This window comes from Helicoverpa armigera, chromosome 1, assembly GCF_030705265.1.
Source record: "Helicoverpa armigera isolate CAAS_96S chromosome 1, ASM3070526v1, whole genome shotgun sequence".
NCBI classification, from domain to species: Eukaryota; Metazoa; Arthropoda; class Insecta; order Lepidoptera; family Noctuidae; genus Helicoverpa; species Helicoverpa armigera.
In genome coordinates, this window is record NC_087120.1 from 7,481,693 (window position 1) to 7,506,539 (window position 24,847).

Below are 24,847 nucleotides of genomic sequence, written 5' to 3' on the forward strand. Positions count from 1 at the left end.
TGTAAAGGTTTCGGTAAATATTTTTTGGTAATATTAAATTCATTGGTGAAAGGAATACAAGATTCGCTTTATTCGATAAGATTGTATACACTGTATATTGAATACCTACCGGCTCATCATCTTCACCCTCCGAGCCTTATTCCCAACTATGTTGGGGTCGGCTTCCAGTCTAACCGGATGTAGCTGAGTAACAGCGCTTCACAAGGAACTACTGCCCTATACTTATGACCCCCTCAACCCAGTCACCCGGGCAACGAAATACCCGATGGTAAGACTGGTGTCAGACTTACTGGCTTCTGACTACCCGTAACGACTACCAAGGATATGATTTATAAATAAAGGAAGGATTTATTGAATACCTACCGTCTATCTTAGCAATTTCATTTAGGAGGTACAAACTAACTTATACAAAACTACGAAGGTAGATATCGATAGCTACTAAGCTTTAGCATCGAAACCTTAATAATAATGCTGTATGATGGACAGCGGATATTGTGATCCAAGGCTTTGTGGAGCTTAATTGATTTATAGATACCTTTCCGAATTTGTTATCAAAGGCAATTGTGGGTTTTTTGTACGTCCCAATGTATTATGAATTGACGCCACAATCTCGGTAATATTGCAGTAATTTTTCGTCAAAACCAGAAAGGGGAAAACACTAGGTAAGCTAGTAACACCTACTGCAATTTAAACAGATTTATATCACAAAATACATAGGTACAGAAGTCAATCTCATGTATGTACTTCACTTTTCATGCCTAAACTCATCGGTCGCGCTAGGGTTGTCAACTTTTTTATGCGCATAAAACTAACGTGGTAGTGGTACTCGTATCTAATTATTTGATGTATTGTTGAGAATAAAACAGGAAAAATGAAATATAAACCAATAATAATCAAAAAATTAATGTGGCATACAAGAGGTTAATAAACACTTTCAACGGAAATTCGTTTGAACGAGATACCGAACTTTTTCAGAAACCGCAATTTATAATTTTGTTATTCATACATATATACTTACCCTACTCTTTACTTGTGAAAAAAATATTTTTGTATGTAATGGGCTGGTACAGTCCCTGATCTAAGCTTGCTTCTGCCTACAGAAACCTTGATGTGCGAGTTTTATTTCGTCTACCTTACAACATACTCTCGCCATGATCACAAAAATTATCAACTCCTACTAGTAATAATCTTTGAGGGTAGGTAGGCAGGTTCGCCTGGGTCGACACTAGCAAAACTTATTTCGGCATTGGGCCAGAGGCCTCCCCGGGGCGCTTACCTACCCACCTAACTGTACCTACCTACTGCGTTTATTAATCGAACCATCGAAATATGAGAAAATAAGTAGGTACATAGGTACTAAAGGTAATACGGCAGGCTAAAAAAACGACAATTCACTGTTTATTTTTGTATAAAAACAACCGTCCACTGAACAATTATAATACATACGACTTTTTGTTGCTCCATTATTACTTTTTCTTTTGTTATTAAAATTAAAAATATTACAGTCAAATTACAGACGCGTGCACATTTATCTACCTTGTGTGTGACGCGCTTGTGTGTATCTCAAGAAAACGGCAGCCGCGCTCGCACTGTTTTGAGTTGTTTTGAGACAGCGCGTCTGTGAACACGCACACATAGACACCTATGTCTGCGTGACTCGAACGCGCTTTGTATGTAGATTGACTTCTGTACCTATGTATTTTGTGTTTATATGCAGTAGCCAACCAATACCGCGATACCGCAAGCAGCTTGCGCAATAGGAACTAAGTCGATAATGTTACATTAAGTGTCATTAAAACCAGTCTCTGCAGCGAGTCTGGTGTCCAGTACCACCAATATATGGTTCTAGAGAGTACTCGGTCGGAAAAAGCACGTATTTTTACTTAGATCGCAGAATATTTAACTGACACTATACTTTGGCAGATAGTAGACGACCAAAACAAAGTACAAGTTTCATGATCAAATTATCAATATATAGGTTTTAATACGTCGGTGTGTATAAATAAAATCTTCATAACTTAGAACGACTGATTCTTTTGTTCTCTGCTTCCATAGATACGAATAAACCATTTAATTTTTAAATTGTTTCACCGAAATCCCTTAAAGACGCCGCTTTAAGTTTCAAATATCATTATAACTTTTAGACTCGAACGATATTGCCAAAAGACGGGCTGAAGCATTTTTCAGAATTTCAGAGCACTACAAAACTAATGAGTATTGTAGAGCCATCATTTGAAGCCCATAAAAGTGGGCACTTGCTAGTGGCATGTTGCCGAAAAGGTTTAATAAGACATAGGGCTGTTTAAAATCGGTGCATGTCAGAGTACCGGCCTCAAATTGTTTCGTTTTTGTTTATTTTAAATGTGTAAAGGTACCTGTTTAATGTTAACAATGCTTGGTGCGGTCAGTCAATGGATGACAAGATGGTCTTGTCATGACGAGTTGCCTCGTTTTTGGGTAGTTGGGATTCCACGTAGTTGTTTTGAGGAAGGTATGATAAATTGGTGGATCCCCACAGGTCAAACCAGAAATCAGGTTGCCCGGATAACTGGGTTATGGAGGTCAGATAAGCAGTCGCTCTATATAAAAAAAACTGGTGCTCAGCTGCATTCGGTGCAAGCTGCCCCCAATATAGTTGGGAAAAGGCTATGAAGGAAGATGGTGAATTCTATGACTCAAGTAGGTTAAGGATTCTTTCAAATGAGACGTTTTGTATCGGAGCGGTTGCCGTGCAAAGCGTGTGGCAACGGTATGTTTGTCGTCCGGGGTGCGGTACGTTCATTTGTCTTCATACACTGGTTGCAAACACCGCACGACGGGTACGCCACAACCGCACGCCTAATTTAAAAGAACTTTAATACTTGTTGTTAGTACTTTTGGTTGCAGCGAAAGAAACCTTTTTTTGAATACAATTACTAGTTGTAATGAAATTGAGTCACAATAGTAGGGTGTGATCCACGAACAGTTTTTCCACTAATTGGAATAATTGGTTGAGCGCTGCACCCGTTGGGGTAAATTTGTGCCGACATCTGTGACAATCTGGCTCTTTGATAAAACGAATCGTTGGTTTGAATAATATCAGCTCAATTAATTGGTTTCATTTAACAACCGCATTAATTAATTGCCTTGCATGATGGCTGGCGCTGAAGGCTTTGATAATTTAAATCATGAGTGTGGAGAGAGTACACAAAATACTGGGATTAACATGCATTATTTGACTCATTTGTTTTGAAGTTGCAACGTATTTCGTTTATACGAATTGCATTTAAGCTACACACGGTCAGTCGACCGTAGTTTTTATAATTAAACAACTTTTCAGTTACGGCACCGGGTTAAACTTTAAAGCCAACATCAAAGGTTCTCAAATGCAGTGCTGTTATTTACCTGTCTACCCCTATTTCTGTAACATGTTTTAGGGTTTATATAAAAGTATTGGAAAATGAATAGAATCCCAGGCAGAGAGTTTATTAAACATAGGATGTCGAAACAGGGAAGTAGAATGTTGGTAAAGTTTAATCACTAATATTATTGCCTAGAGCCGCTAAATTTATATTTCCGCATTGTTTTATCCAGTACCTATTAATAATGGCTCTTGTTAATGGACTAAATACAGGCAGCGGGTGACCGTGACTTGCGTCTTTTGTCTATCTGCCTATTGTGCGCTCGACAAATGGCGAGTCAGGAAATCGATAATGAAAATAATTACCCCGTATTTAATTGTATCTTAAGAAATCAAACATTAAAAGCTTCTGACTTAATTGATCGAGCAGCAGAATTATTTAAAAATAATCCAGCAAATGTCCTTCCTAAAAATATATACCCTTTCTATTTCCCACTCCTGAAAAGACTGTCGCGTTCAACTTACCTCTGTTATTATTTTTAGCTATGCATTTTGTCAAACCGCTTATATCATACAACATACAAGCCGTTACAAAAAAGAGGAACATCCAAAAGTTATTTGATTTTAAGGGCGACGGGTATTGCAGAAGTCATAAAGGCTTATTATAGTTATTATATACCACATACATAATATATATTGCACGTACTCAAGCTTTATTGCGGAAGGGGAACAAACGAAAAGGCAAGACGGTAAGCCACTTAAGCAGTATTATATTGCAATTGTTTCTAATACCGACTCGTAATATCATTCCGAGGAATGGAGAGCAATTAATCCCATCCTCAAAAAAATTTAGCTTGAAGATTCATTCTGATGATTCATTGAAAAAATGGTTTAGAATGAATGATCTTGGAATATCAACGAGAACTATAAGTGTGCCCTAAATTCTGTTCGTTTAAGTTGGGAAGAGTAGACAGGAATCAGTGTCGCTAGCTGATATCTAGACAACCACATTGCATGGTCGCTGGTAAACTAGGTAATATGTAACGTAGCTAGCAGTATCATGGAAACAACGAATTTATCATTCCTCGCTGAACGTTATCCCATGACATTTAAAATTGGATAGTTAATTATAGCTCGTCGGATGAAATAAGTTCTCATTTTCGTTTTATTTAACAGTATTCTAGGCATCCTTTTGTGTCAGTTAATTAGCACATTACACAGCCTGTTAGTACTGAAGTGTTAGGTAACACGATGCTGACCGACCCGGCAAATTGTTTTGGTTTTCTATCAAACATAAAGCTATTTGAAGAGATACTTAGTGTGTAATTTGTTTAGTGCATAAAAATAGCACAAACAGTTTTTTGACCTTTAATAACTAGTTTGAAGTTGAGTTTCCTTTGACTGTGTAATGTTGAAGTTTTCTCCATTTTTGTAAAATTTCAAGTTATTACTGCTTTATTTAAGGGTACTGATAGCTTTCCCGGTAGCCCTTTAAGTTGACCTTTTAACAATAAATTAGGTCGAAGAAATAACCATTTTGAAAGACATACGCGATGTACGTAGTTCGATTGTCGACCGAGTGTACGAGACACAGCAGTCCTTGTAAAATCTCACTCACTAGGTTCTTGTAAAATCCACCAAACGACACAAGTTGTGCCGATATTGACCTGGACTACCGGATAACATCATGAAAATCTGGTTTTGTACCCATCAATGTGAATGTACCTACCTGAAAGCGTCGTCTTACTTTCAACCAGCACGCAAGTTACGTAACTAAACTTTCGTAATCAATATTACAGCCTTATTACACCAATGATCTAGATTCCCGTTATGTCGATTTAGTCGTTGGTATAATTTTTTATATTTTCTGCTTTTCAAAAGTCATAAAAAATACGAAATGGTTGTAAAATCGCCACTAAAGTCGTAAGCTAAATATGCACGGACACGAAAGTCAAACGTCCAAATTAGTTCATACGCAACGACGAGCTTACGTGTGTATCAAAGTTTCCAAATGCCAATTGCATAGTCTATGCCCATGTCCGAAAACGTTGCGCAGCACGTCGCATACTACACGATAGCACTGCATTCCTACTAACCAATCGAGCCCTGTTAGTCTTTCGTGTAATGGCATAAATGAGGTCAGTTGAACACAAACTCAAAACACATTGGCATTATAAACTACAGCAGAAAATTTACTTTTAAGGAATACACATTATGCCTACTTGTAAGTGTTTTATGAGAAAAACTGAAATAACATCTGTATTTTCATTCACATGAGCTTTTACCAATAAAAAAAACACGATACGTCAGAAAAGAAAGAAGTCCTATTTTAAGTAGTATATCATTTTGTCTGGAGATACATATAGAATTGTACGAGGTTGCATTACACATCGGGCTGCACAAACGATGCACGGCGTAGCTCGTGCCGCAAATTTTCTCATCACGGCCAATAATACCTATCTTTCACGAGCCAACAACAACTCTTTGATCGGATTGAATAATAACTTACCTAATGGCTGATATGCATGTACTACGTACTTATGCAACTGCGGAATTTGTCGCTAGATTTTGTTAGGAAAGTAGCAAGGATTGCTTTTAAGTGCCTTGTTCACAAAGGTAGGAATTGCTTGTTTTTAATTTTAATTGTAAAAATAATTAATTTAATAATGTAAATATTTAAGAAATTAATAGATATCTGATGGTATATATTATCATTAACATGAATAAATTACTAAAATATACAAAGTGTGTCGTACCTAATCACGTTAAATTCAATTCGTTAGTACATGGCGTAAAATAATAATAAAAAAAATATTCAAACAAAGTAAATAGAATAAAAATGTGCGAGAATTAGAATACCATATAAGAGTCAGTCATTACAAACAACGGAAATTCTCCCTTGAAAACTGATAGCTGTCAACTGGTCAAAATATTCTATACTCCTAACTTTATATTTGCTTTACACATGATGTTGTAAATTATGAAAACGAAAAATGACTCCTGTGACTAAACTACTGAATTGATAAGGTTAATATTTTTACAATTCGCCATAGAATATCATAAAGTAAACGTGATAGGATTTAATGTGATTAGGTACGACACACGATATAGAGTGTCCACTTACAGTTAAGGCCAAGATCGTGGTAGGTGATGATAGCTGGCTTGGAGCGGTCGCCTTGCACGGCCACGACGATGTCGCCGCGGTCGGTGCGCACACGCACTTCCGCACATCCCCCCTCGCCGCTGAATCGACGAGCGCTTGGAAACTGCAGTTGGATGTTCTTAAGCTCGATATCGTCCATGCTGTGGGGAAAAAAGCCTATATTATATCGATATTTTATAGTGTTTTAGCACTTCAAATTATAAACGAGACGGTATAGATTTTTTATCCGCCGAAGATGCGTTAACCATACAGTGTGTGTGTGTAAATGTACTGAAATGAACTCGTTAATTACCGCTCCCTGCGTGCATTTACAACAATCTGGAGGATTAATCTGTGAAACTCCATGGAAATAACAACCTTTATTGCAAAGGTAAATAATAAAAACGAAACGTTTACGTTCCACGAAAAGGCATGGTTGGTTTTAAGTTTTTAATCATAGCGAGCGCGAACTGCAAACATTTCATGTGAAGCATTTTTACATACGTTTCATTTTTGGGGTTCTGTTCCTCAACAAGTTAATATAAGCCTTTATCGTTACCCCCTATTACTCGAGCGTGTAAATTAATCAAGATTCTTCATAAATAAATAAATTCTTTGCATTTACGACGGTGAAGCTCCAGTTTGCAGTGTTCTCTGACCGTCGCAAAGTATATTATAGTGCACTAACTGTATTTGTATGAGTATGAATTTTTACATATAAAAGAGCAAGACTTTACAGAAATGATCTCTACCAAACTGAAAAAAAGGGTGCTTTAATTACTCATCATTTTACAGGGACCCATTGATATTTTCAAAATCCAAAATAAACAGGCGAAAGACAAAGACTGAGGATACGGAACCAACCACTTCTTAATTCAAACGATCGGCGTACGACTCAGATGTGCATGTGGTCAGTTTTTCTGTTACGTTCCGTTCAGCTAGTCGGACAAATGTTCACTATTGCCAAAAAAGGTTTGTTAAGAAAACTGGTACACGATCGGTTTAACGAAAAAGTCATGAGAATATATTACTTTGTAATTATATTGTTTTCTTGTTAGTAAATGAAGTATACTTTTATTTTAAAGTAAACCTTCTCAAGCAAGCATGTTGGAACAAAACTTACGAGTAAAACTTTGAGCTAGACCACAGCGGTTTAAACTTAAGATTTTCTAAAGAACTTTTATAAAAAATCTTCATTTTAGCCTTCCCGCACACGCTTCTTGTTAATCTTTTATAAGCGGTATAAAAGAGACCATGGACAAATCATCGACGTAAAATCCTACGTATCATAAACGTGAAGATTTGTCAGGAAGTAGGTATGTTTGTTACTGAAGATATTTAATTATATATTTAAAAATAAAAGAATGTATAATAAAACTGCGCATGCTTATGATTGCACGTCAACACGGTGACCAACGATAACCACTATCCATAATTGAATGGGGTCTTAAAGGAAACATGACCTTTACCTTACCTCCAAGGCATGTCTTCGAGGCACTAACTTAACCACGGCTGGAAACACCTATATTTTTATTAAGACACGTCTAGACATAAACCTAACTAGTGGCATACATGTGTTGGCTGGTTGTAGCCACAGGTACTATATTGGTTAATAAAACTGCAAAGCTTAGCGTAGAGCTGAAAGTCATAAATAGATAAGGCTCCTTTGTTTAACGACAGTAACTTTCCAAAGAGGGAACCGTTAATGTTTCATCATCAACGTCATCATGACCACCTTCCCTCATTACATTTAGTAGGATTAGTAAGTAGGATGTATAAATTCGAAAATCTGAGTTGTTTTTTTGCTGGATGGTCATGTACTTGGTGTAATTCAGCTAAGTTTACTGCTGTGTAGTGTGTATTGGGTGACTATACACACTACACACTATACTATTGCAGTATTAGTCTGATAGAATTTAGTTATTTATGTAATATTTTTTGTCAATATATAGAAAACAAGCTGTGCCGAGAAGCTCTATACAATATTTCACCTGTCAGTTTCAGTACGACAACAAATTCGAAAATCGTGTAGTAGAAAGGATCCCGAAGGAAACACTTTTACGAAACCAGTAGCCGCAACGAGGCACCTGTCTGTAATGTGGTGCGTCTGGATGTTACACTCAGGATTTAGATTTTTGTATGTTGTATAACTCATATGTATTTCGTTAAAACCATGTAAAGTTCAATACTGTTATGATGTGTAACGAAATGTTTATGCACCTAGCTAATGTTCGATCTCGATCAGCGGATGCAAGACAATGTATCTAATAAATTCAGTTTGTAACAGTCATCGGTTTTCTATCAGATAAACGAAAGCATGAAAATTAACAAAATCCGTCTAAAAAGCGTCAACAATTCTTAATTAAACTAGTTGTGGTGTCTACAAAAGATATTTGGGACAGTAGAATATTATTTGTAGAAAAGTACCTACTTTAGCGTGACGGAGCATAGGACTTTCCAGTTTCAAAATTCTACTTACCACGAAAAAATCGAAAAAAAAATACACAAAGTGCGACACAAATGAGTTATAATCATTTAGTAGAGAACATCAAAAATAGCTACAAACCTCTTTGATAATAGAGCCGAACAATAGGTACAGGTGGAGCATTCAGGGCTCGTCGTCATTTTTTACTAAACATGACCTTGGACCGAATTACCCTAAGGACGTTATTCGTTATAAGGAACAATCAGTTCATTTAAAGTCTTTTAAGATTTAATTTTTTTTTCTTTGGTTTTTGTTTGGGTAAGCTACATTAGAATTTACTAAAACTACTTAGGCAGAAAAAACATCAACTACTTCTAAGCAGAACTAGGTTAAGAAGACGTGACAAGGAACGGCGAATATACCGTTTTCCAATGAGGAGTTTCATGCTTAAGTTTACAGACCTTCACCGAGGTTTAAAGGCACTTTAAAAACGAAAGTAAGAAATATCCGTTAGAAAAAAGGTCGAGACATAGGATTTGGCTGGAGCCTTACTCAGGCAATGCCCTCACCCCGCGCGAGGGGGCACCGAATCGACCGGGCTTCTTGGCACGGAGCCAGGACGAGAGGTCGGGATAACAACGCCACTTTCTGTTTGTTTGAATATGGGCACACCAGGCAGGACCATAGCTCCCAACCAACACCAACCCCAGAAACCATTGAAATATTCGAAGAATAATTTGCTTAGGTAATAGACACCATGAAATTAACGGATAAAGCTCTAGGGAAATTGTTATTAATTAAAAAGCACTTCAAAATCAGATACAGCACTTAGATTTTATTTTTAGAATTATTATGAGGTATAGGAGGGTTGAAGTGTAGGATTCTCTCCCACCCACTCATTTCTTTTATGAGGGTAGACTTTTCTATTTACCATTAATACTAGGATAGTTAAGATAATGCAAAGGATAGTTAGCAAGACTATTAACTATAATGAGTCTTTCTAGATTAAACTTTAATGTAGCTCAACATTTGAGTGTAAGATGATAAATAGGAAACTAAAAGCCAGCTTCCTGAGACCAAAGTAGCACTTACAATTTCAAATAAGAAAGCAAAGTTTGTTCAGGCCTTGCGTGATCAATCCAATAGGTTCCTATTAGAAGGGCACCCATATTTTTCGCAGTTGCAGGGACATAAATATAAATAGCCTGTCGACTAATATTCTTAGAACCAATATTTGCATTCACCATTATTTCATAATGATAATCCAACATATTCAAAAGATATTTCCTATTAGCTGGTTACTAACAAATAGCAGTAAGAATTGTGATTAATGTTCCCAGGTTTCCAGTATTATGAACTGATAATGACACGTTTTTGTATGCTAAGAAATTGGACACCACTATGTAACTCGAGAATATCATAGGGTATGCACGCCACGCCAACAATGATTGTGCTTCGGGCCCGTCTCACCACAATTTTGGCTATCGTATGGTATTTCCGATGTGGCGAAGATACCTGCCTGCAGGCAAATTGTCGATATTGGAGAACCTGCGGTGTAGCCAACTGCACAATGCTCTGACAAGTTAATGAAAACGTATACATAACATTTAACACACTCATATCATACTCTCCCGGTGCTTCCACGACCGAACCGAAATGACAATTCAAAATTTAAATAACTACTTCTAAGCTATAACTAAATTAGCAATGCGATGTTGAAGCATTGGTATTCCTAACACAAGTATCGTTTTATCCTTATCAAATCCTATTTATTTCTTTATAATAAGCGACTTACGCTTTCATGTTAAGCTTTCATTGTAATACGAATGAACTGACCAAAAGGTTTCAAAGTATAGAAAGTTTTTCTTTAGGCTGGGATAAATACTTGGACTGAATATGATTAAGGTGGCAGTAATGACATTTTGTAACGATGGCGTGAAGTAAAAGAACGTTAGATACGGTTTACTCGAACCTATACGCGTCCGAGCGCAACGAAGCGAATACGTGCGCATATAGCCAGTGTTTACTCTGGGGCTACGTCGATTACTTTGGTCCTCACTCGGATAACCCTTATTTCGGATTCGATTCTATAGGCTCGACAAGATTTTTCCAAATTGCAGATTGTTCGTGTGTGTGTTGGCATTTATCAAACATGCCATCGATTATATGGACGAGATTAGCATCCTGAGATCTGTAAAGCATCGTTCAAGGAGGATGAAATTAGCAGTGCCAAGTTGCTGCTGTTCACACCGCTTGGCAAAGTCAGCCAAATGCCTCGTCGAAGGGATGGCACAGAGAAGAGTCTCCAGGACATCGTCACGCTGTAGAAGGAGACCGACCCGGACGTCCAAAGGACGATTCGTGCGACAAGGATGGTTTCGTCAAGGTCTAATGCACACGATATTACGTGATAGAGGTACACATATACATACAAATTACCGCTTTTATAATATTACTAGGTTATTAATATTACATTATTGGCCATTAAGAAATCCAAAAATAAAAATAAAGTTTTTTTTCAAATCCTTCCCATCAGACAAACTGAATACAGAATTTTCAGAGACAATGTTTGCAGTCGGTAGTTCGCCTGTGTGCATCAGATCGTGTGCATTAGTTTTAAGAATGTTTGTTATATAATACAATATAATGTAGAACATTTAAGTTTTTTATAGATGTATAATATTGTATATATTGATATGGATAATTTTAGGTATTAGTTTATAAGTTATGTACAATATATGTGTATTTGTATTTCTATGGGTACTAGTTGCCTGAAATAAAGGAATAAATAAATAAAGCAACTACATAAGACATCTACATAAACCATTACATACGACAGATACAAAAGAATGACCAAAATTAATTGTATGCCTTAGAGATTCGAAATTCCAATATTTCGTCCCAAAATACCCGAGCTACTCAAACATTTATCAACAGAATAAATCCCCGTAAGTGAATAATATGAAATACGTTGGCGTGATTCAAAACAAGAATTTTCCATTAAGTACAAAGAACAAGCCACGCGATTGGATGCTGGGACTGGAGCTATTGTTAGGTTCGCTTAATTGCCATTAAAATAGAACTTGGAAATATTTGCTTAACTGCTGTTCGTTTGAAACTAGAACGAATCTAGTTTCGGGAGAAGCAAACGAGTTACGCTAGTTTGTTTGCGCCGGATGGCGAGGGGTTGATTTGTGGGTACGGATGTGTCAAAATAGTAAGAAAAATATTATCATAAATAATCATGAATAATTCTTTTACAATTTGAATCATTATGCTTTTGAATCATTACTAATTACTATTACTAGTAGTATTATAAATGTGAAAGTTTGTGAGAATGTAGGTATGTTTGTTATTCTTTCACGCAAAAACGGCTGAACCGATTTGGTTGAAATTTGGTATGTAGATAGGTGATACCCTGGATTAACACACAGGCTTCTTATCAACACACAAAGCGGAAGCTAGTATACACATATATCCCAAATAAACGCGAACAAAGACGCGAGAGGAAGACTAGCCTTCAAGCCTAGCTGGAGATTAAAAAATTAAAAACGTCCCTAAAACATTTTAACTATATTGTCATAATGAAAGCTCTTTTCTGTTTAATCGAACCAACGGTTACTAAACCTCACCTACTTCTTCATTTAAATTCGATAATAAAGTTTACTTACAACAAAAACTTTGATAGAAATTCAACATGTACAGCCATTGAAAGAATACTTAATTATGTTTGAAATTTTGTTATTTAATATTAATAGAAAGGTCTTTGTTCCAAGAATTCTATTGTTATAAAATCGCATTAGTAAGAGAATTAACTTATGTATTTCTACGTAACTTTCAAATAATTCATACTGCTGGGAATTCTTCATAAGAGATTACTGAATAGGTAACTCTAGAATCAAATTATGATACCAAAACACGGCTGCAGTTCAATAGCGATTGAGGGTCCACGTTACTACTATTCACAGCCATATTGCATGTTGGTATCGTAGTTAGCGAACGCTAATAAGATTAGCGACTTACTGCTGAACAAGCCGCGCCGAAGTTCATTACAGCCACCCGATAGTGTCATTTTCAAAAGCGGTTAGCTCTTCGTCGTGATGGCCTAGTGCGTCCATGTATGAGTGGGAATTCGATTCCAGATCAGGCAAGTACAGTAGACTGCACATCAGTGGTAACAGTCATGCATGCACCTTAACTCAATAGTAATAAGTACGATTTTCCTATAAAACTGTTACCACTGACCTGAAGTTGACTGTACCAATGCAATTTTTCTAAGCTTGTATGTACTGTCTAAATATATCTCAGACACCAATGACAGTGTTTCGGAGGGCACTATAAACTGTAAGTCCCGGCTGTCTTTGAACATTTTTGGTCGTTGTTACGGGTGATCATGGTTAGGTTTTTGCATAACGCAATTTGATTTGTTATGATATAAGAAGTAAACACTGTTTTAAATTGTACTGAAAGAAAATCGAAATACTGAAAGCTTGCAGGACTTATATTGCAGGAGTTAGTCTTAACGATAAGTACGAAACATGATGTTGGGCTTTTTTGCTAAAGAGGAATTGCATTAACTTAATATGAAGCCTTAATAGTGAGAACCTTTGACGGAATAATACAAACTTCTTAAAACTGATATACCTATGTACTTTCTGAATATATCAAAATACTATACAGAATCATGATAAGTACAATTGAATTAGCACCTGGGGATATTTCAAATGCGCCTGCGACTGGCTGCCAGAAATATTGTAAACCTTTCGATAATATTTAATTTATATTTACCAATGTTCTCATATGACGCTATACGTTGCATTTACAAAGAATAAAGCTGTATAAAAAACCTACAAATTATTTAAATAAAACTAAGTAACTATATTATTTAGTCCCGACGTTTCGGATCCTTTTTTGCTTTAGTCTGCCCGTGGCCATAGATGATGTTTAGGATCTGGAAACTCGGGACTAAATAACATTAATATAACCGCGATAAAATCATTTTTATTTAGATTAAAGTAGATTTATTTAAATGTATAATATTTGCGTAAGTGTCAGAAATCAATAACTACAAAATATTTATACGTAATGGAATAATTACGATCTCGGCATAATGAGTGAGTTGCACTTACCCAAGGAGGGCGGTCTCTTCAGCACTGATGGGCATTTTGGGCTGGAACTGTTCTGTTTCTTCTAAGGAAAGGTCTCTGAAATAGTGCACGTATGTATGTAGCATACTGTATATGGAACATGAAGTGTTTATGTATAGTGCAGGCACATACCTAGCTGGGTTCAGCTATTAAAATATATTCGCGTATTTGTAAAGTACCTTACTTATTCTTAAAATTCACCTAACCAAAATATTTCAATATAAAAAATCGTGATTAAAATTCATAAAGCAGTTAAAATTTTAAGAAAAATTGTTAAAATTTTAATCATTGACTTATATCGTACGTACCTACTTTTTGTGTTTCTACAGATACGTATTACCTAGTTTGCAGACAAAGTGGAAAGACGGTTTACAGCGTTTAGCGTCGCTTTTGATATGTAGGTATGTGTTGCTCTGCTTAGCATGTTATTTAAACTCCATGGCAATTGGGATAGCATAAAGTTCAGTTCAATCTTTAATAATGAATTTAAGTTTAAATGACAAGTCAACACGATTCGTTTCATGTCAAATTATTAATGTAAGCAGAATCGTTAAAACTGGCACTGATTAATCAATTATTTCGCTAACGCGTCTGTCTAAATTACAAATAAAAAACTTTAGTTCAGATTCAGATCTTAGCATTTCAATACAGTAAAAATCAGCGGTGACAAGTGTAACAGGAAGGTCCCAGATAATGACCGACTGAGTCCACGGCCGACCCACTCGCACGCTACAACCAAGGCCGTCAGACACGATGACGTAAAACAGTTTCCTTTATGACTTCTAAAGAAACAATTTTCACTTCAAGGCTTTTCTTTTAATTTTTAAAATATTATATTTATTGTGCAATATGTACCTTCATTTTTCATTCAAAAAAAAAATTAGATAGGAAGATGTCCTCAAATTTTGTGAAGATCTGATAAAACCGGCTACGGAACTGGTCAATTGGTAGACAATTACCGCCGGCCTGCAATACCTGCAACCGCGGGTCATATAGGTACAAGAACTATGTAACTGATAAAAATACGTGTAAAACTAGGCCAGAATGGCTATTATAATAAGAAAGTTCCTAGACCTACAAAATCCTACAGTGAGAGGGCAGGTCGTTTTTAAATTATGAGTGGGAAATGTGTTTTTTTATCATAATTGTGACGGATGATTTAGTTACTAGATACATAATTAATTACGTAATAAATCCGTATTTCTAGGTATGTGCCTGACTTATCATGGTTATGATGAGTTATTCCCAATTTGTCATTAGTACCGATTGGTCACCAACTATTTTTTCCATACACCAAATCCCAATTGGTCATTCGAGCAAAATAAATAATTTAATATTTAAATTTTGAGTTCCGATTCGTCACCCGCATAAAATTTCACGTATCAGAGTACCGTCAGAAATAAAAGTGTTAGAAGAAATTTTAAATGAAAAACTTCGATGTAGGTAAAGGTATAGCTCTCATATAAATATAATAAAATTTACATTAAAACACAGGTGAAGACAACATGGGCATTTTATAAACCCGAAAATGTGACTCGATACTTTTTGTGCCGGTAACAAAAGTACCAGGGGCCCATAACTAGCAAAGAGATTGTATACATAAAAATGATGAATGATGGTGTAAATTGGCATGTTTATCTACAATTAGGAAAAAAACGTAAAATCCTGACACTCTTGACTGCTATACTCCTGTAAGTTATGCGGTCCTAGTACACGGTGGGCAGTTCCATGGACACTCGTTGATTGGTAGGTATATTACTCATCAGATTTATGCGATCCTGGTATTTTGGTTTTGGCCGTGCGGTGTTGACGCCGTTGAAATCGCGATTTTATTAATAGCGTCTTGCCATATTCGGAAAAAAAACATAACCAATAAAAAAAAAAAAAAAACATATTACAATATTGTAAAGCTTATCTTGTTGACAGTACTTTTTACAAAATAAAGTACGGATGACCAATTGGGACTAAGCAAAATAAAATATTTTATTGAATGACCAACTGGGACACGTTTTTTATGGATGCCAAATCACTAAAATTACGAATTGGGCATAACTCGTTATGATTTATGTTAAATTATATTAAAATATATATTATGTATGTCTCAGTCATCTGGTCGAAGCAGCTATTTGATTGAAGGCCTTGCGCCTTCATAGACTGTCACGTCTATAGTAGTTGCATGTAACGTTTAAAGTCTTGGCTAAACGTCATTTTGTCAATTCGTTGGATGGGATATAAGTATCCGACTTCTAATGTTTGGTTGCCAGTTTCGACTCAAATTTTTCTATTATTTATTACGAACTAAAGCCGTTTTCCCGCGGTTCAACTACTGCCCGTACCGCGGTAAAATATAGCCTATTTTACTTGGGAAGAGTGCAGGTTTCCAACAGTAAAAGAATTATAGAATCGGTTAAGTAGTTTCGGAGCCTTTAGGGTACAAACAAACAAACAAAAATGCTTCCACTTTTTTTGTTTGACGTTACATTGACGTTCTTATTAATAAAGGGAGAGATATACTCTTTATTAAGAGGAAGAGGAATATAATAATAAAGAAAAAAAAAATCGAAACACTATCAACACAGGGGCATCTGTGCGATTTGTTTTAGTGACTTATAGTGCCGCAGTGAAAAAAAAAAACTAAATTTGAATTACCTGACTGATTTTATGTCCACTGCGTTCAAAGGGGTATGTTATAATCTGCTAACAGCAGGATGTTGAATAATGCTTGTTCAAGAAATGTTCAGCCTAGTGATTCTATTAAATATTGTCATTCAATTAATACATAAGTTTTCAATCAAATAGCAGCTTCAACCTGCTTCAGACTGCGACATGTATAAACAAATTCTTATGTAAACTATTGGCTACTGCTAAATATAAACTAATTAAGAAACCTATAATAAAGTAAAGATTCTATTATAAGCAGAGGTCGGAATTAGGTAGAGTTATTCATGTACTTACACTGATTTCATACAGCGAAATAGTAGTGGATATGCCTCAAATCCTGAGATTAATTTTAAGGAGCAGAAAAAATCCTGTGATTTTTTTAAATCAATAAAAGCTAAAGTATTTGCTCATACTTATAAAAAAGGAGTAATATGCGTATGAGAATTTGCTGAAGACTATCAATAATTTGTATTGTCAATTAATGTAAACTGTTATGTTTGCACCTCCTTTGTGATTTGTTTTGTTAGATGTCAAGAATAATATTTTGTAATGTTGGTATTCGAAATAAAACAGTTTGCTTCCTGATCTCGACCACGTTGTATCTTTTATTGGCGACTGCGGAAAATAAGTTAGATTTCGGTGAAAATGACGGCAAATATAACGAATATAGTGTTTCCCGGGCAGTTTAACCCAAAAACTGATAAGTGGTGTGATTATAAAGAACAGTTATTGTGCGCGCTGGATGCGGCGGGTTGCGACAAACATAACCTAGACAAAGGACGATCGCTGTTTCTTTCTCAGTGCGGAAAAGAAACTTTTGCGTTAATTGCATCACTTCTTGTTCCAAAACGTCCAACAGAAGTGCCGTTGGCGGACATTTTTACGGTTTTGGATCAGTTTTATGAACCCGAGGTTAACGAAATTTTGCAAGCGGGAAAATTTTATAAACGTCAACAAGTGCAAGGTGAAAGCGTGCAAGACTTTGTGGCGGCTATAAGTCTGCTTGGTGCAAAGTGCAATTTCATAGACTTAAAACGCCAGTTGAGAGACCGACTAGTACTGGGGGTGCGGGACGATCGCTTGCGACGCGACTTATTGAAAAAGAAAGACTTGACCTACGAGGTCGCGTTACAAATGTGTCTGGACTATCAAGTGACGTTCCCTGATTTGTACCCTGCGTGTGTGGCTAGTGAGTCTAAGCAAACTCCGTCTAGTGTCACAGAGGCTGAGCCGATGGATATTGGTATTGTTAAATCGAACGAGTGTCGGCGGTGCGTACGTGCACACCGGCCGGGGGAGCGCTGTCCGTTTGTTAAGGCGAAATGTTTCTACTGCAAGAAGTTTGGGCACATTGCGGCGGCCTGCTCCAAGAAGCCAGGTCGGGAACACCAGGTCGACGATATGAGAGAAGCCAACGCGAGTAACACTTCGATTGAGAAGATGATGGGCGTATATGTCTGTGTAGAAAATTACTCACCACCTATTACCACAGACGTTATGATAGACGGCGTTCAAATATCTATGGAAGTGGACTCGGGTGCATCTCGGACCATTATGTCGGAAGCGACATACAAGAGGCTTTGGTCGACGCCCCCTCCCCTCCGGGCTACCAATCTAAAGCTTGTGACATGGACTCAAGACCCTTTGAAAGTATTAGGGCTAGCAGATGTGCGTGTTGTGCTAGCTAATAAGGAAGCACAATGTGAACTGGTTGTGGTATCCGGGAATGGACCAAATCTGCTGGGAAGGAACTGGTTCCATGCACTAGGCCTTCAGGTATCAGGTTTGTGCTGGACTGAAGAGGAGATAGAACCATACAGAAGAGACTTTCCTGAACTATTTAGAGAAGGCCTTGGCGAGTACAAAGGTCCTGAGGTTAAACTTCACGTACGGCGCGAAGCTACGCCCCGTTTCTTAAAGGCGCGCGTTGTGCCCTACCCGCTTAGAGAAAAAGTAATTAGACAATTGAACGAGATGGTGAAGGCGGGTGTACTGTCACCTGTTCGTTATTCTGAGTGGGCGACGCCAATCACGCCGGTAATAAAACAGGACAAAACAATACGTATATGTGGCGATTATCGTGCCACGGTGAACGCCGCTATAGATACAGACATCTATCCGCTACCGACGTCTGTGGAAGCGTTTGTAAGACTTAGTGGCGGCAGAATATTTAGTAAGCTGGACTTGAAAAACGCGTACACACAATTGAAGGTAGACGACGAGACAGCGATGATGCTCACGCTGAACACTCCGATCGGCCTAATGAAAGTGAATCGCTTGCCATTTGGTGTGAGCGCGGCGCCAGCAATTTTCAACGCCTAATGTCAACAGCGTTAGCGGGTATGGATGGAGTGGCGTGTCTGTTAGATGACATTGCTGTCACTGGAGCCACGATGGATGAACACAACCGGAGACTGAGAGAAGTGCTGAACAAGCTGCAACAGATGGGACTCCGCCTGAACGTAAACAAATGTGTGTTCGCTGCGAACAGCATTACATTCCTGGGACACATGATTGATGCAGAAGGACTTCACCCAGCACCAGCGAAAGTCAAAGAGATTCAAGAAAAGTCAGCCCCAACGAACAGAGAGACCTTACGTGCCTTCCTGGGCTTATATAATTTCTATGAAAAGTTCTTGCCTGACAAGAGCACGGTGTTGGAACCACTATATCGACTTTTAGAATCAAAAAGACCTTGGAGGTGGGGTGAGAAGGAACAAGAAGCATTTGTGGAGGCGAAGCGATTACTCTCTTCAGAGCGAACATTGGTAGGCTATGATTTGCAAAAAGAACTACTTCTCATTTGTGATTCATCGGAATATGGTCTCGGAGCGATTATTGCTCACGTCATGGACGACGGCTCTGAGAGGCCGGTGATGATGGCCTCACGGACACTTCAGCCGCATGAGAGACGATATGGGCAGATTGATAAAGAGGCCCTTGCCATTATATTTGGAGTGACTAAGTTTCACGAATTCTTGGCGGGTCGCAGATTTTCTATTGTGACAGATCATAACCGTTGGTGGGTTTATTTAACCCTGCGAAACCAATTCCAGACCAGATTTCACCGAGAATGTTGCGCTGGTCATTGAAACTGTCCAGTTATAATTACAGCATCAAATACAGGCCTGGTAAGTTAATCGGCAACGCGGACGCATTGAGCAGGTGGACTGCTCCGGACACGTCGAGCGTGCAGGAGGAGGTGCTGCGCGACGTGCTGCTGCTGGAGGAGCAGCCGAGTGGCTGGGAGCTGGATGCTAGTAAGATAGCCGCGGAGACCAATAGAGATTTAGTATTACAAAAAGTAATGTTTCATGTATTGCACGGATGGCCGCGAAGGAACATGGACCCGAGCCTACAAGCTTATTGGACACGGAGAGAGGCTCTTTCACATAATAAAGGTTGTTTATTGTGGAGCAACAGAGTCATAATACCTACGTCCTTACAGGACAAAGTGTTAAAGTTGTTACATGACCCTCATGCGGGCATTGTCCAAACAAAAGCGTATGCAAGAGGTTACGTGTGGTGGGTCGACATGGATCGGCAGATTGAGAGAGTGGTGGCCAACTGTCAGCAATGTCAGCTTGTAAGAAATAACCCACCAAAAGATCCGCAGACATGGATAGTTCCAGAGAAGCCGTGGAGCCGGGTGCATGTGGATTTCGCGGGGCCCTTTCAAGGAAAAACTTTTTTAGTACTAGTAGACAGCTACAGCAAATGGTTTGAGGCTGAAATCGTACCAGGAATGAATAGTAGTACGGTGATAGCTGTTCTAAGAAAAATTTTCACATCACAAGGGCTTCCCGAAGTGTTGGTGTCTGATAATGGACGTGCATTCACCTCGGATGAATTTAATAATTTTCTGAAAAGGAATGGTATTAAACATTTGTATTCACCGCCCTATCACCCAGAGACTAACGGGCAAATTGAACGCACGATTCAAACATTTAAAAATAAAATGAAGAAGTTAGGGAATTTGGACATGCAGTGGCAAGAGAGACTGTGCAAAGTTTTATATTATTTACGGACGTTACCAAATAGTTCCACGAACAAGACACCTGCCGAGCTACTGAATGGGCGAAGATACAGGACGGCCGTGTCGAGCCTACATCCCGACTCGATGCCGAGCCGCACCGAGCAGCAACTGGAGGCGGCGGCGCAGCGCGCGCCGACGCGGACTTTTACGCTGCTGCAGCCCGTGCTAATACGCATGTACGGGCCCGGGAACAAGTGGTGCCGGGCCACCGTGGAGACGGTAGAGGGTCCGACCACTTATTTGGTAAGGACGGAAGATGGCGAGCTGCATCGGCGACATGCAGATCAAATACTGGCCAGATCGCAAGACACGTCTGATAAGGGTTCACCTGTCATTGACAGCCAGCCAGGCAACGAGACGGATTCTGAACTATCACAGGATCCGCCGATTGTGATTCCACCGCCCGAATTATGGCCGGATGTTGTAGGAATTCCTAATGATTAAGTTAATTTATGTTAGAAGTAGATTTTATTTGTAATTGAATTAATTAGTCTTTACCAATCATTATGAGGGAAAGGTATGTTATGTTTGCACCTCCTTTGTGATTTGTTTTGTTAGATGTCAAGAATAATATTTTGTAATGTTGGTATTCGAAATAAAACAGTTTGCTTCCTGATCTCGACCACGTTGTATCTTTTATAAACTAATAAAAAATTTATGTTAATTATCTTTGTTTTATTTGTCTCTCTGACGTTCCTTGATACAAGTACATTTAATAACTCTGCCTAATTCTGACCTCTGATTGTAACTTCAACAGGTATTTATTACACGATATGAATCTAATTACCTACATGATGGGTAAGACACAATAAATTATGTCAGTTAGGAGTTGTCTAAACAAAAATGCCAAACTAAGGCTAAGGCATATGCACAGCACATGCCGACTAACATGCAATACCAATACAATGAGACCAAGTGAAAAGCGTCTTGAGGCACACGCTAAGAGTTCAGTACTCACTCCATTAACACCACAGTTTTATCAAAAATACAGCATTCATCAAAATAAAGCACTAGTTTCTTCTTAGCTGTCCCTCCCAGTCTTTTAACTGTTTTCTGTTTTTTTTTGGGGGCCAGTCTAATGTAAGAACCACCATTCAGCAAGCCTCGGAGATGATGCATGTCAACTTAACATCAAGAAAAAAATAATTATGTAAGTTTAAAAAAGCATTTAATGATTAACATTCCAGAAAAAGAAACACATTTCAGTAATTTCAAAACTAAATAAATAGTTCGCTGTGAAGTTTATTGCCAGTTACGTGAACAGCTGAGTTGCAAAAAGTAGGTAGTGCGCGGACAAAAAACTATTGCAATAAGTATGCACTCCTGAAATAACTTACCTTTTCAAAATAGAGCTTCGTTTTACTGATGATTTTTGGGTTCCCGATTAGAGGCCGTCAAACAGCTAAGCCGCGCACTCGGTCACACTGAGCACCGCTGTAGCAAAATGCCGACAACTGAATAGATAGTTAGCAGGTCGGGCTGGAACCTCCTACTCCTCACACAAGTAGCTACGCAACACTACCAGACGTAGCTCACTTCGTGCCGAAGTGGAGGCGCATGCGTGTGGTAAGTACGTCAATTATTCAATTTACAGCCCGGGAAATTACAATAGTTCTAACAGATTACAAGGTTTATCTTTTTTCGCCGAAAAAGTTGAAGAGATATTTAAAAAATATGGATTCTAATCAAAAAGGATGTTAAGTGGCTGGCCAATATGTAGTAGTGGAGTATATTATGAATATAATCTTTAAATTACCTTCCTAAAATATCCAACAATTAAACAAATTGTTAAACTGATTCTATTTTTAAATTTTAAATTTGTATCAAGAACAAAACAAAATACAAATCAAACGATCCAAAAATAATACTTCAACTTTTTTAATTGTTAATATTTTCTACACAACTTCTTTGGCTCCCGGTCTTTTAAGTTGAAAGAAACCAAAAATATTTTATTTTTTTTATTTATGCAGGTTTTTTTTTGACTTAATTAAATTACCGATTTGTTATACCGATATATCAAATCGCGGCGCACCCTCGCGAATTCTATCTAAAAAATAAATACCCTGTGAGTATCCCAAAAACTATGGTTCTAAAACGAGTAGCGTATAACAGTCGCCATCTGTATTCAGATCTGGAAACGGTAATGTAAATTACTTTGAAACATGATAGATGGCTCTGTGACGTCTAAAAATTAAATGAATACTTTATAAGAATTTATCCATATAGTACTATGTACTTAGAATAATTTTGCTCAATTAAGGGCCGATTTTTTAATCGATTAATTTGTGAGGTAGGTAACTAAGTTATCGTAACTTCTATTCTTTAATTTAGGTTCAAATGATTTATTCTCAAAAAATACATTGTCACTTACATGAGAATAAAATTTAAAATTAAGCATTAAGTACCTATTATTATAGTTGTAGACGGTTCGTGATAAACCTTGAAAACAGCTTATAAATATGGCTCAGAAGTGTGATGGGTCTGTAGTTCTTCAATAGGGAATTATCATCGTTTTTGAAGAACAACACCACCCCACCCCTGCTCCATGCTTCAGGCGTTTTGCCCTCGGACAGGACGGAATTAAAAAGCTTCTGGAGGACTTTAAGTACCGGTTAAGTTAATACCTAATAGTCAATAATAACTAAGTCAATAGTTAAGAAATCTGATCCAACAGACAAACTGTTGTTTACAGTTTTGTTGGACACTTTGTACTTTTTAGAACATAAATGTACCTTCTGATAAGCAATAAATAAATAAATTAAATAATTGAAATCCTTCTCAACATGTAAAACCTTATTCATTCTAGTCTGCATTAAGCAAGGGATACTGCTTAACAGCATTTATAGTTTTATAAGGCCTTTAAAACAAGACCTTTTCAAAAATTAGTTATGTTCGAAGTTCGTTGCACACCAGTGATTGGCATTCGACATTCAGAGCTTAGACTAAGTCAACTCTGGTAACGAAACCATAGCGCGATGTAGAAAACGTTAGAGATTGTACAACGCCATCTAGAGGACATGGACTAAAACAATAATTCGTAGAGATGATAGGTCGTAAATATTATTAAGTTGCTATTGTTTGAAAGTTTCTGTCTTGTAAGATGGCTGATGACACTATTCAGAAATATTCTTTCTTATATTTTCGTTGTCAAGGGTGGTTTACCACCCTTGATAGGATTTTGTGTGTGTGGAGTTGCAAAAAATATAAGAAAGAATATTTCAGAATAATGTCATCAGCCATCTTACAAGACAGAAACTCTCAAACAATAGCAACTTAATTCTATTTACGACCTATCATCTCTACGAATTATTGTTTTAGTCCATGTCCTCTAGATGGCGTTGTACAATCACTAACGTTTTCTACATCGCGCTATGGTTTCGTTACCAGAGTTGACTTAGTCTAAGCTCTGAATGTCGAATGCCTATCGTTTGCAACAAACAACATACACACATAACTAAATTTTTGGAAAGGTCTTGTTTTAAAGGCCTTATAAAACTGTTAATGCTGTGAAGCAGTATCCCTTGCTTAATGCAGTTTAGAATGAATAGGATTTTACACGTTGAGAAGGATTTCATTCATTATTTTTATAGACTATATCTGAATAAAAAATACATGTATTTGCTGCATTTTCCTACTACTCGACAAAGCTATAGATATAAGTACTTAATACATAGGAAGATTTTAGTTACTTATATTAAAGAAATGTATCTACTTTTGCACATTGTTATTTTATCATAACAAATTATAGGTAGCATCTGAATCGAGCCTACAGTTGCAATATATTATTATATTAGATACTCTGCATAGGTACAGCATGCTGCACTGTGGAATTAGTAATGAATATCAAAAAGGCCAAACTTATCATCAACAACAAATCGAAAATGAACCAATAGATTATGTGGATCAGTATGTAGGTACCTATATTTGTTACAGCCAAAGGAATAGATCTGGATATTATGTGTATTCTCTAGCTATTATTTATAATATCTATTCAATGTGGGTGAAGTGATAATTGGCACAAAATTAATCATATTAACTAGCAATTCTATATAATATCTTCAAAGACTTGTTCACACCTCTCAGCCCAGCTGCTGCC

At 37.4% G+C, this 24,847-nt stretch overlaps 1 protein-coding gene across 5 annotated transcripts in view; it reads right to left on the reverse strand.

Annotated features, from left to right (window-relative positions):
* LOC110374485 (protein NDRG3) overlaps positions 1–22,630 on the reverse strand; it is a 61,406-nt gene extending 38,776 nt beyond the window's left edge. Inside the window, exons 1-5 of one of the 5 annotated variants that reach the window (XM_021332201.3) lie at positions 22,508–22,630; positions 22,089–22,185; positions 21,710–21,875; positions 14,037–14,111; positions 6,465–6,643 (exon numbers count right to left, since the gene is read on the reverse strand). In XM_021332201.3, coding sequence (XP_021187876.3) covers positions 6,465–6,643; positions 14,037–14,111; positions 21,710–21,870 — 415 coding nt within the window. In that variant the 5' untranslated portion in view covers positions 21,871–21,875; positions 22,089–22,185; positions 22,508–22,630. Of the gene's footprint in view, positions 1–6,464; positions 6,644–14,036; positions 14,112–21,709; positions 21,876–22,088; positions 22,278–22,507 lie in introns of those variants that run through there. The other 4 variants (XM_049843607.2, XM_021332202.3, XM_021332203.3 and 1 more) reach the window with 4 other exon arrangements.
* Between the last annotated feature and the right edge of the window lie 2,217 nt (positions 22,631–24,847).